Source organism: Phacochoerus africanus, chromosome 10 (genome assembly GCF_016906955.1).
Source record: "Phacochoerus africanus isolate WHEZ1 chromosome 10, ROS_Pafr_v1, whole genome shotgun sequence".
Classification (NCBI taxonomy): domain Eukaryota; kingdom Metazoa; phylum Chordata; class Mammalia; order Artiodactyla; family Suidae; genus Phacochoerus; species Phacochoerus africanus.
In genome coordinates, this window is record NC_062553.1 from 16,593,772 (window position 1) to 16,611,602 (window position 17,831).

At 40.2% G+C, this 17,831-nt stretch overlaps 1 protein-coding gene across 3 annotated transcripts in view; it reads right to left on the bottom strand.

Moving 5' to 3' along the window:
* Positions 1–17,831, bottom strand: part of ADGRA3 (adhesion G protein-coupled receptor A3) — a 120,252-nt gene that overhangs the window by 6,625 nt on the left and 95,796 nt on the right. For all 3 annotated transcript variants that reach the window (XM_047798439.1, XM_047798440.1, XM_047798441.1), the window contains 2 exons: positions 9,911–10,035; positions 8,562–8,685 (listed from right to left, as the gene is read on the bottom strand). In XM_047798439.1, the coding sequence (XP_047654395.1) occupies positions 8,562–8,685; positions 9,911–10,035 (249 nt within the window). The remainder of the gene's footprint in view (positions 1–8,561; positions 8,686–9,910; positions 10,036–17,831) is intronic.

Consider the following 17,831-nt stretch of genomic DNA (forward strand, 5'->3'; position numbering starts at 1 on the left):
AGGTAAGACAGTCTATATAAAGCCTTTAGCACATCGCCTGGTACCTGATAAGCAATTAATTAAAATACAGCAATATTTTTTATTATTACTTATTAGCAGTACTGTTTCAAGAAAATAATGTCAACCTTTCTTAAATTAGTATTTCCTATTTGAGGAGTTCCCGTCACGGCTCAGTGGAAGTGAATCTGACTAGCAACCATGAGAACGAACATTTGATCCCTGGCCTCACTCCATGGGTTAAGGATCTGGTGTTGCTGTTGCTATGGCATAGGTCAGTGGCTAGGGATCCAATTTGACCCCTAGCCTGGGAACTTCCATATGCCATGGGTATGGCCCTAAAAAGACCAAAAAAAAAAAAAAATTCTCATTTTAGTAGTAGAAGGATTATCAATAATCATTCCTAGGTGTTTTTGTAGGGATTGCATGGGCACAATATCTGGGACATTATAAGTGGTGGATAAAGGATGGATAACTGCAATATATGTAAATGATTACAATGAGCTTCTTCCTAGTGGGGTGATGGGGGGGCACGCTCATCATGTGACCTGTGTTTGAAGCAACACTAGCTACAGATAAAATTCTAGATGCAGGTATGTGTGGAGCTAAAATAAGTTTAGAATCTATTTTAAGAAAAATAAATGCATGTGTCATTGGGATATCAAGGACATAATTTAGCTTTCTTATCTAATTACTATCTTTTTGATTTCTTCTTCTACAACTGCTACAGGTAAAATCCTATTGATGAAAATCTCTAAGAAAAAAAAAAATGTTCATTTTAAAAGGATCGCTCTCCAATCTCAAGAAAATCAAACTGATTGACATTTTCAAACTGAGATCAGTAATAGCAACATTTAGACTGCTGCTTAAGGTTCATTTTAATGAGAACCAATCTGCCATTAAACCTGGCGACATGGAAACTCAGGTACTATTTTGCAGGGAAAACCTAGTGTGGTCACTGCCCAGGGCCTTCCCTGTCCTTGCAATGACAGGACGTGCTAGGAGGTGACTACAGTCTGGCTAATCCAGAGCCATCAGACTATCTTCTTAAGAAAAGCTGCTCCTTGGTTTCCGTTAGTTTTAGACTACACTATAAAAACAAAATTTACAGATATAAGGGGAACAAAAAGTATAAAATAACTCTTTGAGCTATCTGGAGTTTCACCAAATACTGTAAATAAAAATAGTAAAATTAGATTTGGTACACAGAAACCAAAACATTCAAAACAAATCACTGATATTGACTCAAAACAGTAGGCTCTACTGTTGTTGGAGTTTTCACTGATGCAGAGGTCAAAAGAATGGGAACAAGGCTGTAAATAAGTTTAAAAACAGAAGTTAAAAATATTCTCAGGGGAGTTCCCGTCGTGGTGCAGTGGTTAACGAATCCGACTAGGAACCATGAGGTTGCGGGTTCGGTCCCTGCCCTTGCTCAGTGGGTTAACGATCCAGCATTGCCGTGAGCTGTGGTGTAGGTTGCAAACGCGGCTTGGATCCCAAGTTGCTGTGGCTCTGGTGTAGGCCGGTGGCTACAGCTCCGATTGGACCCCTAGCCTGGGAACCTCCATATGCCGCAGGAGCGCCCAAGAAATAGCAAAAAAAAAAGACAAAAAAAAAATATTCTCAGGATCAGTGGTGTCTTTGGAGCACTGGGACATGGGTTCAATCCCCAGCCTGGCACGGTGGGTTAAGGATCCGGCATGGCCACAGCTGCTGCTTAGTTAGTGGCTGTGGCTCAAATCTGATCCCTGCCCTAGGAGTTCCATATGCCATGGGGCGGCCAAGAAAAAAAAAAAAGAGAGAGAGAGAGAGATTTCAACATAGGAAGTGAAAGATGGAGAATTTTCTTGGTTTAAATCTGAGAGGTAAAACTCAACCTTTAGATTTTGTCCTGTGGCGTTTCAAAATTTGCAGAGACGTGCACACGAGAAAGATACTGAAGCCTACAAACGACTCTCACCGACAGTGGCATTTTAGGAGTCTGATCTCAGTGACAGTCACATCAGCAAATGACCAAATTTCCAAAAAAACCAGAACAAAGGAGGCACTTAGATCTAGTAGAGGAAATTCCTATCTTTTCAAATGAGGGGCTTCCTATTTTATCTTCCTTCTGGTACTTCGGCTCCACTTGAAATACAACCTGTCACAATATCTTCCAAACAAGTCAGAAATACATCTGGGAGATTTGTAAACAGTTTGGAAATAAGTTATCTAATTAGAATTTAAGTCACCTTACATCACAGCATCCATTTCCAAAGCTGCAAAATGGATACAAAATAATTATACTAAAGCGTTACACTTCCTGTACATGTTACCTACCATAAACACATACCAGACATCATAACAAGGGGATTCTGAACCAATAAAGTTGTTACAGTACAGAATGTACACAGCAAGTGTGCAAAAAAAAAAAAAAAGTTAATACATGGTTATATAATGACCATATATATTAAATAAGAGCTTTCACTATTGAATGCCTGTTATGTAGCCCAAAATATATCAGACAATTTTGTATGTGCTTCCATGTCAGCCTCGTAGCATCATCACTCGCTTAGTGTTACAGACAAGGAGACCGAGGCTGAAAGGAGTGAAATCATCCACCAGAGGTCCCATGGTCAGCGGCAGGGCTGCACCTCAAACCCAAAGCCCACAAGCCTTCTATTAGGCTGTGCTGGTCCTCACTAAATAGGAAAAGCGCTGCTCTTGAGGGGTGTGGATGGGACACTCAGTCAAAGAGACTGGTATCTGGATCATGCCTCTGCCATTCAAAGGCCCTAATGATTTGGGGCAAGTTATTTTGGTTCTTTAAGAATCCATTTCCGTATAAACTATATGCATAAGAGATACCTCCCAGGATTAATATGAAAATACAGATAACACAGTTGCAGTAGTTGGCAAGGAGAAAGCTCTTAATATCCACAGCTTGACTCTTTGCCCATGCATCTCACGTGCCCGTGCAGCCGTCTTCAGGATAACCAAGGTCAGAGGACACCTGGGAAGGTCAGCTGGCACTCCATTTAATAGATTAAATCATGGAGTGCTAGAGCAACAAGGTAACTTAAATAAGATCCAGCCAGATCCTTTCCCCACACAGCCAAGGAAACCAAGGAGCAGAAAATTAACACTCAAACAATTACTTGGCAGCACATCATGACCCAGAAGCCAGATCCCTTCCAACCTTGAATCAACAGCCCCTTCTCCTCTATCACTCAGCTTCTCAGTTCTCCTGCAGCTCCTTTTGCAAAAGAGAGTTAAAGGCTACAGCAGGCGCCCACGGTACCACCTGGAACGGATGGTCTCGCTCAGTGGGTTAAGGATTCTGTGTTGCCATGAGCTGTGGTGTTGGTTGCAGACGCGGCTCAGATCCCGAGTTGCTGTGGCTGTGGCGTAGACCAGCAGCTGCAGCTCCAATTTGACCCCTAGCCTGAGAACTTTCATATGCTGTGGGTGTGGCCCTTAAAAAAAAAAAAAAAAAAAAAAAAAACACCAGAGTGGGAAATACCTGGCTGGTGGGGTCTTTAAAAACCTCAACCAATCACTGCGGGGAAGAAGTGTATTAGAACCTGGACACACTGTTCATGAAGTGCGTGAGCTCTTAAAGCCGAAACTTCCCCAACTGTGTGCACATACAAAACTGCCTGGAAAAGAGGTACCCTTTAGGGTTCAATTTTAGAGATGGAAGCGCAGCCCCACTTCACAAAGTCAAGGAAGAAACATGAAGGCCCTGCTAAGTTAAGTGACTAGTCATACAGGCTGTCCTGGCAGACACAGCTGGCTACTAACTGAATTAAGAATTCGAATAACAAAGTAAGACGAGGCATGTCTGAGTCAGAAATAACAAGGATGATGTTATGTCTTCCAAAGAAGACGGAAAGAACACTGTGAAAAACAGAAGACAACACCACATGAAAACATCTAGAGACCTGCCTCCTCCCACCCAAACCGGCTTTTTTGGGTACATCTTTAACTAACAGACACTGTTCTTGAGGTCCTGAAAATTCAGTGCAATTCCTGTCCTTTTCATTCTAGAAATGGCATAAAATACCATTCAGGATGATGAAAGGCAGTCATCTTTACTATGGCCTTTTTCTGTTCACTTCCTTAGTGAGGTAAATTTATGTGTCTACCTCCAGAAATCAATGCATATTTTTAGATAGAATTGAGACAATTGCTATCACTGTGTGCTGAGCACACTTCTAATAGTCAGTGCTCAAAATGGCTCCAGGGTTAAATGATTTCTACTATTTGCAAACAGAGGCCTTTTTTATTCTTTTCCCTGTTTTCTGCTAGGCACCTACTAGGGGTCAGGACTTGTACAGGTCCTTGGGTAAACTGGTGAAATCAAATCAACCTAATTCCTGTCCCAGTAGAGCTTTGAGTTCAGAGACAACAAACAAGTAAATGATGGTCAATTACAAAGTATTGTAGTCACTGTGGAATTTTACTAAGCACCAGAGGATAATGGGGGGCAGGGGTGGAGAGGGACTGCAACTCTGAAACAGTAACAGCAAACTGAGACCTACAGAGTATGTGGGATCAGCCATGAAGAAGCGGGAGAGACTGAGAAAAGAGAAACACTATCTATTGTACAAATATCAAGGTGATCTGCAATCCATTACCTGACTTCTTATAGGCTCCAAACAAGTTTGTTTTCAGATGCATTGCAATGGCCTAAAACAGGGAAATACTCTGCACAGCTAAGAGGTAATTATTTCGATAACAGCAGTAGTATAAGCTGCTATCTACTGACTGTATGTCTGCTATTCTTTAGTCATTTAATTTCATGCATATAATATTGGATTAATTTTCAGCCTGAAGTTAATGGCACATTCTAATGATTGGGGCAAGCACACAGGCATAGCCTGCTTTTATTTCGTTATTGTTAGTAACAGGTGTCCCAGAATCTATCAATAAGGCAAAATGTAAGATCCTGACAAAAACCCGTTATCAAATCATATAATCCCCTTCACCCAAGGTAATCATCATCCTATATTCTCTGTTTATCATCCCTTTGCTTTCTTTTTTAATACAACTTTATTTTTCTTTTTGGGCCACCCCATAGCATATGGAGCTCCTGGGCCAGGGACCAGATCCAAGCCACAGTCGTGACCTACACTGCAGCTGCGGCAACACCTGATCGTTTAATCCACTGTGCCAGGCTAGGGACCAAACCTGGTCCTGACACTGCATAAACACTACCAATTCCATTGTGCCACGGTGGGAACTGCTCTACAATTTTATTGCCCCTACATATTCTCTTTTTCTTTTATGGTCACCCCTGCTGTACGTGGAACACCCTGGGCCAGGTGTTGAACTGAAGCCACAACTGCAGCCTATGCCACAGTCACAGCAACAAGAGATCCAAGCTGCGGCTGTGACCTATGCCACAGCTTGCACCAATGCCAGATCCTTAACCCACTGAGCGAGGCCAGGGATGGAACCCGCATCCTCAAAGAGACAATGTTGGGGTCCTTAACCTGCTGAGTAATAAGAAGAACTCCTCTACATGTTTTCATTAAAAGTGGGCTGTTTCATTTTAGTTACAATTACCTTTATTAAAAAAGGTATCAAGGTGAGTGTTATTCACTCAATTTTTCCACTTATATTCCTGAGACGGACTCATACGGCTGTGCCTTGTTGGAATGCATTAATTTTGACTCTTCTATAAAATCGCACTTTATTCATTCACAGGTATTTGGGTTGCTTCCAGGTTTCTGCTTCTGGGGAGAGGGCTGTGATGAATATTCACAAGCACACGTCTGTTCCATGTGGGTAAGCCCACTGACCCAAGAGTGGGACTGGGGTCCGGTGCCAGGGTGTGTGAGAGTTTGACTGCAGGAGGTAAAGCCTTCCAGGGTCATACACTTACATTCCCACCCACTATGGATAAAACGTGGGGCTCCTCGTGTTCTTCAGTACATGGCATTGTCAAGTTAACTTTTGCTGTCAAGCTAGACTTCTGCTGACAGAAAAGGCCCCAAATGGCAACTACCTTCATTGCATTTGCACCTCCGTGACCGATGCTGGTGGACATCTCTTCAGGGGTGTGGACACTGGCCCGGCGCCGACTCCGCTGTGAAATGCAGAGTCGGTACCGTGACTTGCCACGGCTTCTACCAGGCTGTTGGTGGCATTCTCACTCCTTACAGGTTTTAATAACGTATTTTTTATTCTTATGCTCTGTCAGTAGTATGTACTGAGAATAGCGTCTCTAATTTGGAACTTGTTCACTTGCCTTAGGAATCTTAATTTTTTTTAAAAAAAGATCTTATCTTTCATTTAGTCCAATGTATGTCCTTTCTTTTCTAGTTAATCCCCTTTAGTGTCATAGTTAAGAAATCCCTCCTTATCCCCAGGACTCTGTTTTCTAATATAAATTTTAACACTTTGGTTTGGACTTGTAACATTTTTAATCTGTCCCACGTTGACTTTTTAAATGTGGCATGAGGTACAGATCCATTTTACTCCTTCTCCAAATGGACGGCCCCCAGCTCCCTTACCTGTGCAGTGGTCTGTCTTGACCCAGCTGATGAGGTATGTAACCTCTGCTTACAGCAAAGCTCTGCCTGGGTCGGCTTCAAGGCTCGCTGTTCTATGGCTGGTGAGTTTATCTATCCCTTCACCCAATGGCACCGTTTTAACTGCAACCGCCTCAAAAGGTGGGATGATCACAAGTCTTCCCTGCTCTACTACTTTTCAGAAGTGTCCCTGCAATCTTGGGTCCTTCTTCACACTCATACAAATTTAAAGAGCATGTTATTGAGGGTCCTGAAAAATCCTCTTCTAATCTGTAGATGAACTTAGGAGGAATTGCCACCTTCCTGATTGTAACTCTTCCTATCCTTGGACCTAGCGTATCTTTCCATTTATTCAAGTCTTCTATAACACATATTAAGGTTTACGTACAAATCTTGAACATTTTAAAAACTATTTCTAAGTACTTGATATGTTTGCTACTGTATGAATGATACCTTCTCATTAACTGTTTTCTCATAGTTGCATTTCTACATTCTAGCAGGAAACCTTTGGCTATCAAATTATGTTTTTAAAAGACTACCTTCACTTTTGCTAAACATTCCTATTGTTCTTATCAGTTATCTGTGCATTCCTTCAGCCTTTTTTAATATCAATAATCCTATCATCTGATCACAGCTCAATCATTATTCCCGATTTACAGATGAGAAAACTAAGACCTAGAAAGGTTAAATGCGGAAATCAGGACCTTGAAAAGCTAACTGTGTTCCCATGTTCACTGCGGTGTTACAACATCCAAAAGCTAGAAACAATCTAAATGTCTATCGACAAATGAATGGATAAAGAAAATGTGTATACATACAGTGGAATATTTATGCAGCCATAAAAAAGAGAATTCAGAGACACAAAGCAGGACAGTGGTACCAGGAGCTGAGTGGAGAGGGAAGAGGGCGGATGCTGATCGTTTCAGTCATGCAAGATGAAAACACTCTAAAGACTGCAGTGCCAACTCTGTACTTGGAGGTGATAACTGCAAGACACGCTTAAAAATTTGTTAAGAGGGTAGACTCCCTATTACACGTTGTTTTGCAATTTTAAAAAGTTAGATAAATTGCCTATGAAAAACACAGGAAACAGAACTGAGATCCAAATCCAGGTAGTCAGAACTCTTCATTACTATGTGGCACTGCCTGCTTCATGCATATGGAGAATATACAAGTGAAGAAAGAATCTTCCGTCTTTCCTAGGCATATACTGAATAGTTTTATTTTTTTATATTTATACTGAAAGAATACTGTTCATTAAGGCTACATATGTAATAATTTATTTGAAATTAGAAGTTGAGTCTTTTTTCTTTCTTTCTTTCTTTTTTTCTTTGCTTTTTAGGGCCGTACCCGCAGCATATATAAGTTCCCAGGCCAGGGGCTGAATTAGACCTTAGAGCTACAGCCTATACCACAGCCACAGCAACATGGGATATGAGCTGCAATCGGAGCTGCATCTGCCACCCACACCACAGCTCACAGCAACACCGGATCCCTGACCCAATGAGCGAGGCCAGGGATTAATCCATGTCCTCATGGATACTCACTGAATTCGTTTCCACTGAGCCACAATACGAACTCCATGAGTTAAGTATTTTTTAATTCTTTGTATTTACTGCACCTAAAATGTATCTCATTTTTATACCTTACCGATAAATTCTTTTCTAACTTCCATTGTCTTCCTAGGTAGATAAAATAAATGCTAAAATCCTACTGTCAGCAAATGTCATTTCTCTTTCAGCCATGGTCAGATTTTACAAATTTTTAAAATTAACTCTTGGGCCCTGCTGTAACAGACATGACAAGTGGCACAAAACTCCCAAAGATAAAAAGACAAGCTCTGAAAGTCTAATGTTCGTTCGTGAGATGATAATTCTCAATTTGAAGTATACTTGTAAACTGTTCAAGTGACATTCAGTTTAACTTTACTTAGCTAAAGGAAATGCTTTAAAGAAACATTTTTTCCTTTTACAGTTAATGAAACCTATGAAATTACTCTCTAATATCATTTTTTTTTTTTAATTTCAGTTTTTCAGTCTGACTTACTGCTTGGCAGACGCTGGTGTTTCTAGTTTGGGTTATTCCTCCCACAAAGACCACACAGGTCAGGAAAATATGAAAGCACAAGTTCACAAGCATGTGCCAGCCTTTGAGACTGATTCTTATCAAACTGTTGAAAGAAAAGGAAAAAAAAATGAACATTCAAGTTAGTACACTGGAAGCCAGACACTACAACATTCAGCTCCAGGTTAACATTTCCAACTCATAAAAGGCCAAGTGTAAACATTTAAACATGTTATTTAAAAACATACTATCAGGAGTTCCCACTGTGGCACAATGGGATCAGCAGCATCTTGGGACAGCAGGGACACAGGTTCAATCCCTGGCCCAGCACAGTGCTTCAAGGATCCACTGTTGCCGCTACTGCAACTCAGGTTGCAATTACAACTCAGATCTGGTCTCTGGCCTGGGAACTCCATATGCTGTGAGGTGGCCAAAAAAGAAAAAAAAAAAATCAGACACACACACAGAGGGTTTGACAAATCACTCAACTCAATACAGTGTCTTAACATTTAACTTTACACACTATAAAAGACAAGTCAAATGGAAATACAGCAGCCACTAAAAGCTAGACAAATTCTCCATAATAAGAAATGTGTGGGCTTTTGATAGTTATGATGTTTTATGACAGATGGATTATTTGTTTGCTTCCTAGAGCTTTCTGCAAGGTGCCAATCTCTGTTTTTCCTGACCTACTAGGATAATATGGTCTAAATGCCCAGTGCATTTCTTCCTGGCCTTTCATAATGAAATGCTGTAGTCCTCCTTTCTTTTTTATAGCAAAATCTCCTTGTTTCTTAACTAAATGTCAAGAAATGTCATATATGTCCAGCTTAAAAACAAAAATACCTTCTAGCAACACCTCTTGTAAAGGGAATTTCTGCTTAGCAAATCCTTTCAGTTCCTTATTTCCTACCATAAAATCAAAGTTTCTGTAGCTTCGCCTCCCATTAACAAAAACCGTATCCCACACTTAAATGCCACAAATTTAAATGCTGTCTATAAAAACAAAGACTATCACAACAGGTAAAATTCTTAAAGTAGAAATCATATCACATTCTGGTTCCGGAGCACACCTCTGCAGATAGCAAGGCTCCACCTTACCTCGCACCCTTACGACCCCAACCCCTGCCACCCCTGTCAAAGATGAATTTACCATCCCACGTACAAATTCTTTGTGTCCTGAACTACATGAAATGAAGAAGGCCTGTAGGTATTCTGAAGTGACCATCCTTATTTTGGAAGGACGACATGGTGTTACACTCCATTTTTTCCTAGGGCGAAATAAACACCTCCAAATCCAAGTCCACTGGTGGCCAAGTTCGATTTCCTACCTGTGATGGTGTATGTAACTGACAATGACCGCTAAGAGGCACAAGAGCAGAATGACAGCAGTAGTATAAACCACAGGGTGCAGGAGATGGGCTGCCTGGGTGTAGAGTTCAGATCCCGTCAAGTCCTGAGGGGGGAAAAGAAAGCATTATTCTAGGAGCACTTCTCTGGTCCTATAGGAACTGAGATCTTCTCAGTGACTAAAACACACTGATTAACAGAACTCTGGCCCTGACCCCTCTTCATTTATTTAACTCAAGGACTATTTTCATGCTATTTTCCTCACACATGACTTTGCTCTCCTTTCACAGTGTTGACGACTTATGCTGTGTGTGTATGCTCATGCGCACACACATACACATACACATTTGTGTCTTAACCACAGACCATCTGTTTTACAAATATGAATATTGACTCTTCTGAGGTAGCAGAGGGAGAAGAGCATTGACTTAGAAGGGCAACCACAGACTTCAAACTTTTCGCGCCCTTTGATCCCACTTACTCGGTGCATTTCACCAGCTGATGAGGCACAAAACAGCAGCATCTCCAAGTCAGTAATGACCACACAGACCTCTCTAACCGCCCGCAGTCAAGTTCTACAAATATGAATGGACCAGACAATGTGTGAGTCCCTGGAACACAATAATAAACCACGGTTTCTGCCTTTGAAGACCTGACAGTCACAGGGCACTGAGATGCACAATCAGATCACAGCAGTGTTTGATGGACACAAGGGCAGCCCGGTGATGGGGGCACGGAGTTCAAAGATCAGTAATACTAAATAATTATAGCAAATCACTTGCCTAGCTTTTACCATACTCCAGGCACTGTACTAGCTCCTTATACAGAGTAACCTTATGAGCTAGTTATATTATTAGCCCCATGGAATAGCTTGAACAACTGAGCAACAAAGAGCTGGGAAGATTAGATGCCAAAAAGCTTGGGTGCCAAGGCTGTGCTCCCCAAACCACGAGGAGAACACCTTCCTAAAATGATGAGAGTGGACATCTTAAGGCTTCCTTCCTAATAAAAGACCAAAGTGGGCTGGGAAGACATCTCCAACAGGCCACGGCCACCATGCCAGACAACCAGGGTTTCAGGAGTCAAAGCTGTGGACTCACCACTTCCTATCACTACATTCTCCTTCTAAACTGATTTTGAAAGCTATAAAATGACAGCTGGGTACAAGGAGGCATTTACAGTGGATGTATCTCTAATCAGGAAATTGAGACAATACCTAAAATGAGAAAAACTGGATAAAAGGAAGGATTGGGTGACAGACAAGGACCCCAGAGATGCCTAAACAGGGTACAGAAGGAAGACGAACATTTTCCCACAGAAGAATCAGAGGTTGATGATGTATAATCACAATCCAAAAAGATCCTATCAGAATAGCTTAGCAAGCCCCGCATAGTAGCAAATGACAAAGAGAGGCCCCAGAGCCTGACAAAACCAGACTTAATGCTGGGAAACTCAACATACAACACAGGAACCGCATTCCAGCCCAAGCGTTCCACCCCACTGAGGTGAGTCTAAAACCTGACACTCATCTGTTTATTTGATGAATGTTAACTGGGGGCCCACCAGGGCCAGGCATTATGCCAGACACGGATGTTCAGGGAACTGCAGGACCCCTCAAGGGCTGGCAGTCTATAAACCAAGACCCAGAAGGGAAAATACAACACAAAAGCTCAACACCAGAAACTCTGAACAACCTGCCTTGTGAGATGCCTATGGGGTTCGTCTATGGTACATGGCTTCAGTGGTCTTGCATTCTGCTGAGCCCAGAATATTGGAGGAGAAATTCAAAAAGCACTGGGGGGCGGAGGACCACTTAGACAGTAGCCGGAGGGACACATTGCCCCTTGTTTCTATGAAAAGCTACTACTCTGATACAGAGTAAGTAATGGGGATAAACTCCCAGTGTCTAGGACGTGGTCTCCAGACACTTTCCATCCCTCTAGGAAATGTTTGAGAACACATCACCACTTACTTACAAGCTGTATGATCTGGGGCTGTTACCACACTGTAAGAGGGAAACACCACAATCATTGCATCTGGCAGGGTTCGAGGAAGGGGCAGAGGGGGCGTGCGTCCCACAGACCTTTGCAGAGAATAACACAACACAGGCGGCTGGATAGTATCTAATAAAACATCAGACAAAGTGCCAGTTCGGTTTTCAAACTATGTCATATACAATATTTAGGTTTATAAGAAATCAGTGTTTGTTTGTTTTTCTTCTTTTTCAAGAGTGAAGTGAAGGTGACGTAGTGTGAGAAAGAAACTGGAGGTTGAGACTGAGGAGACTGACCCTTATAATTCCAAGTTAGGACTAGAGAAAGGAGCAGGAACTATTAACCGGTCACACAGGGCACTGCTTCACAAGGGCCATTTTTGGCTGTCACAACAAGCATTTTTGACTTTCACAAACGAAAGAGAATTCCTGCTGAGAAAATGACCTTTGAAAGATGTGAAAAGCCAGAGAATAAATAGTTTAGGTTTTCTGGGCCAAGAACAAAATTGAGGCTATTATGCAGGTGCTTATTAACCACTTAAAATATAATCATTAAAAAATTTAAAAACCACTCTGAGCTTTCCCAGCATTTAAAACATCAAACAAACAAACGAATGGCAGCCGACTGGAACAAACTAAGCCTGTGGGTCAAATGTTTGCCTGAGTTTGCAGACCCCCCACCTGGTATAAAGGAAACAAATCGAGTTAAGAAAAACCTTCCTATTTTGATGGCTCAACACAAGAGAATATATAGACAACTGAGAAGATCAGGATAGGAAAGAAATTAAGGGAAGTTAAAGGGTAAAACCAAAGAGATAAAGTAGAAATCTGAATCAAAATTATTTTCAATTATATTGGTAAACAAATATAGGCTTTGTGATACTATAACAACAACATAGGTGAAGAGGAGCAAGAGGTACAGATTTCCAATTATAAAATAAAGTAAGCCCTCAGATACTAGGGATAAATAAGACAGGAAAAGTCTCTGCCTCTGGTGCTGACTTGACCACAGTCCATCGCTCAACACTGATCACTCTTTCATATGGTAATTCTCAGGTGAGAAGTAGTTCTTTTAAATACATGAACCTCTGTCAAGCAAACAAAGAATTTCAAAAACTCTTCTTCCATTTATTTGGTTCCTTAAAAATAATTATGTTTGCAATTTTAACATAGATACATTATGGAATACTACTCAGCCTTAAAAAAGGAAAAATAGGAGTTCCCTTCGTGGCTTAGCAGTTAACGAACCCAACTAGGACCCATGAGGATGTGGGTTTGATCCCTGGCCTCGATCAGTGGGTTAAGAATCTGGCATCGTCATGAGCTATGGTGTATACTGCAGACATGACTCAGATCATGCGTTTCTGTGGCTGTGGCATGCATAAGCCAGCAACTGCAGCTCTGATTCAACCCCTAGCCTGGGAACCTTCAAATACTGCACCTGCAGCCCTAAGAAGCAAAATAAAAAAAAAAGGACATCTTGCAGCAACATAGATGCAACTAAAGATCCTCAAAGTAAGTGAAGTAGGTCAGAAAGAAAAGACAAATAGTATATAATACCACTTATACCTGGAATCTAACATATGACACAAATGAATCTATCTACAGAAAAGAAACAAACTCATTGGCATGTGGTTGCCAAGAGGGAGGAAGTGGGATGGACGGGGAGTTTGGGGTTAGTAGATGCAAACAATTGCATTTGGAGTGGATAAGCAATGACATCCTGCTGTATAGCACAGGCGACTATATCCACTCACTTGTGATGGAACATGATGGAGGATATGTGAGAAAAGGAATATGTATATATGTATGACTAGGTCACTTTGCTATAATGCAGAAAATTGACAGAACATTGTAAATAAACTACAATAAAAATTTTCTTAAAAAGGAAACATAGCAAAGCCTTTGAGTGCTTAAGTAAAAATCTTGATCTTGATAGCAGTTAAATATAAGTATATTCACAGGTAAAAATATCACCAAGTTATACAGTTAAGATCTGTGCACAGAGCTTAACAAGTCAATTTAATTAAAAAAGGAAAAAGTGTTGGTCCTCCAGACATTATCAACTCTACTTCAGAGAATTTATCCTGTAGATTTTCTAGTAAATGTGCAAAATAATTCTGTATAAGCAAATTATTAGAAACCAACAAAATAGAGGAATACCCAAATAAATTATGGGGAGGACATAAAATTCAGAAGTGAAATAGAGAGAGAAAGCTCTTTAACACGGATATAGAAGTTTTCAGAAAGGAGATCGAGTAAAGGAGTTAAGAAGACATTTCTGGAGTCTGAATTCAAGTTCCAGTGTTGACACTAACTACCTCTCCTAAACTTGGTCATGATGCTTAACCTCTCTGAGCCTTGGTTTCTCTGTCTGCAAACTGGGGGAAACAGCATTAGCCCTATACATCACCAAGTTGTTATGATGACAAATAGGTGAACACATGTCAAGACTTTGGAAGGTGCAGAAGTGCTTAATGAAAATTAGCCACTGTCATCCCCACCCTTATGTCATCCTAAGAATATCACCGTCATAAGATGTCATCATCGGCATAAGACATACTGGTCCACAGACATTATCATCATTGTCGTAAGACATAATGTTTCGTGGAAAAATGCATCACGGAGAACAATGTTTGCAACATGCAATTTTCATGTTATTAAAAAAAAGCAGCAGCATATATGGCCATGTATTTCTTTTGTTGTAATATACATGAAAATCTCTTCAATAATATGCAATAAACTAATATTAGTGGTTATCTATTTTGTGGAGAATGGCTGCCATAGGACTGAGGGGTGGGAGTTCAAGCTTTCACTGCACCTTACTGTTGGAAATAATCGAAACATTTGATCCATATAAACACAGTCCCTGCTTAAGAATTATATAAATAAAAATTCTGCTAGCATTCACGTTGAATTGTAGAGTAAATGAAACCAAAGTTTGTTTTCATTCAGCAAGTTTTAAATAAACACAATTTAAAAGCAACAGGAGATGTAAAAACAAATGAGTGCTCTCTAGTTTCATGTGTTGCTAGGTGACTACAATAACAAAAGAGGAACCAAGGTATAGTGTTTATCTTCACTACTGTTACCAATTAAAGTAGTAAGCATTACCATAAATAGTGTGGCCCTATTCATTACCTACTTGCCATACAGTTTTGTTCTGTTTTTCTACGGATGCCAGCCCCTAGCTTCTTGGCCAACTGGCTCTTTCTTTCTTTCTTTCTTTCTTCTTAAGGGCTGTACCTGCGGCATATGGAAGCTCCCAGGCTAGGGGTCGAATCAGACCTGCAGCTGCCACCTACACCACAGCCCTGGCAACAGCAGATCCAAGCCGCAGCTGAGACCTATGCCACAGCTTGTGGAAATGCTGGATCCTTAACCCACTGAGCCAGGCCAGGTATCAAACCTGCATCCTCATGGACACTATGTCAGGTTTAACCCACTGAGTCATGACGGGAACTCCTCAATTGGCTATTTATGATCATATTATTTAAATAAACCCAATTTCAGTTTAACGTTTCTTTCTCTAGCTCCCACTGAGAACTTAGGACACTAATGGTTATGTAAGGATGTCTACTGAACTAAACCATAGTATCTATTCGAGATAGACAAATAAATATATTCTTTTTGTCTAATTTTTAAAATATAAAACTCCTTTTAGACTTCCTATACAAAACCCTACATTAAGGCAGTTTTCAAGAAAAATATGATTTTATCTGTGATTCAAAATAGTGTTAGGTTAAGAAAAAAAGATGTTGACTTCAATTTTTTTTTTTAGGTTTGACTTCCAATTTTTTAAAGAAATTTCTTCTATCTTAGACATAACATAAGAGTAGGTATGATTTCATTAACTTTGCCTTCATGTTTCATGAGCAGCTCTAAAAATCCCACACACTAACTTTATTATCATTTTGTCCACAATTTCAGATATTTTACCTTGCTTCCTCTAGATGGCACAGTTATATTTAAGAAAAGCAAAAGGATATTCTTTGAAAATAGAAAAATATCTTAGGGTTGCATTTTAGCTTTAAAGAACTGTGTATTACATTTTTTAAAAGATTAAAAGTATGAAAGATAAAAGAATAGCTTATTCCTTCAAGAAAAGGATTATACTAATTTAAATTGTTAAGGACGGCTAGGAAGTTCAAAACTAGATGTTTTAAACTGGTATTAAATTAAACAAAAATAAAAGTTTCACACAGTGTAATATCATGTCTTCAACAGTGAAACTTATGTCTTTTCTGTGTGTCTGCATCTCATTTATCCTGCCCAACAGTTTCTAGTTTAACTACTACAAAAATTTCAGATAATGCTGCATGTCTCATTTCTCCTTCAGTACTTCTTAGTTTCAAGCTATTTTATAATTAAAACCTGAATGGCAAAAACACATGCAAACTGAAAGAGAAAATGCTTCATGTTTTAATTACTGCTTCAAGCTTTCTTTTTTTTTTTTTTTTTTTATTTTCCCACTGTACAGCAAGGGGGTCAGGTTATCCTTACATGTATACATTACAATTACATTTTTCCCCCAGCCTTTCTTCTGTTGCAACATGAGTATCTAGACAAAGTTCTCAATGCTATTCAGCGGGATCTCCTTGTAAATCTATGCTAAGTTGTGTCTGATAAGCCCAAGCTTTCTTGACAGGTGACCACACAACCATAAAATGTGAACTTACAGAAACCAGATTCAGACTTACAGAAATCAAACATCTATTTGTGAAGAGACTCCTAAACTATCAATACTTACTTTAAACCCGAAGGATAGATGACTTAATACAGACACAATCTGAGTCTTAACTAGGGCAGACTCCATCCGCTGCCTGCTGGGCTCAATAACACACACATTAATCCTTGTGCCCTACTAGATAATCCCGTCACTCCTCTGCCTGTTTGGTAAGCTAAGTAAGATATCCTAAATTGAGGAGCAAAGAGTAAACCAAAAAAACAGAGTTGAGGAAAATCTCTCCTAATTCAAGCTTGCTTCAAGACATTTCCAGTGGTAAATGCTCCTTTATCTTTTTAAGAAAAGAATAATTCACAAAAAGCAAAAGAGATCATGTTTCCAGATTATTTAGTGCTATGACAGAATGTTGTCTGGAGAACAGATTCAGAGCTGGAGGCAGAAACAAAAATTTAGGCATCCTCACTCCCAGGCTGGCCTCAAGCATTTCAAGGCAATGTCCTTCATACTCATCAGTAATTCTTTTCCACCATCCTCTAAAGGCAGCTATACAGACTCGGGGATATTAGCATCTTATAGTAACCATAATACGACATAAAAACTAGCATGGTTAATTTTAAGACTATCAACTTAGGAATCAGAACCACTTAAATGGCTCATTACTAAAAAGATCTGTTCCTATGCACTAATAACTAGGTACCTTACCAAAGATTAATAGAGATGAATAATGGTAAAAAACAGAAAACAACATTAATTTGATTAGCATTAAAACAGAAAAGACATTTATGTCAATACTATTGCTGGCAGCAACTCAACTGAAATTATCACTATGACTCTAAATTCAAAAGGAATCTAAAATTTATGATGTGTAGTGGGAAAAGGCACAGGATGGCAAAGGAGGAAAGTCTTTCACTATTTGCTGTGTATCTTTGAGCAAATAGGCCACTCTTTCTGGGTTGGACATTGGACTGTCTCTCTTCGTGCCCTGTATACCCAGCTCCTTTCTCAGCTCCTGCCTCCCTCTCCCCTCTGCACCATGGGCTACAGTCCAGAAAGACAAACAGATCCTGGTTCTAAAAGCCGGGGACCCTGGGGCTTGGGTAGTGGCAGGGCAGAAGCAGTGGGAGAACTATATTGGAGAGAAGCTAGGCTTTAGGCATTGTCTTTTTTCTTCCTTGTGTAAGAATATATATTCGATGCCTCATAAAAGACCTTGTGCTCAGAA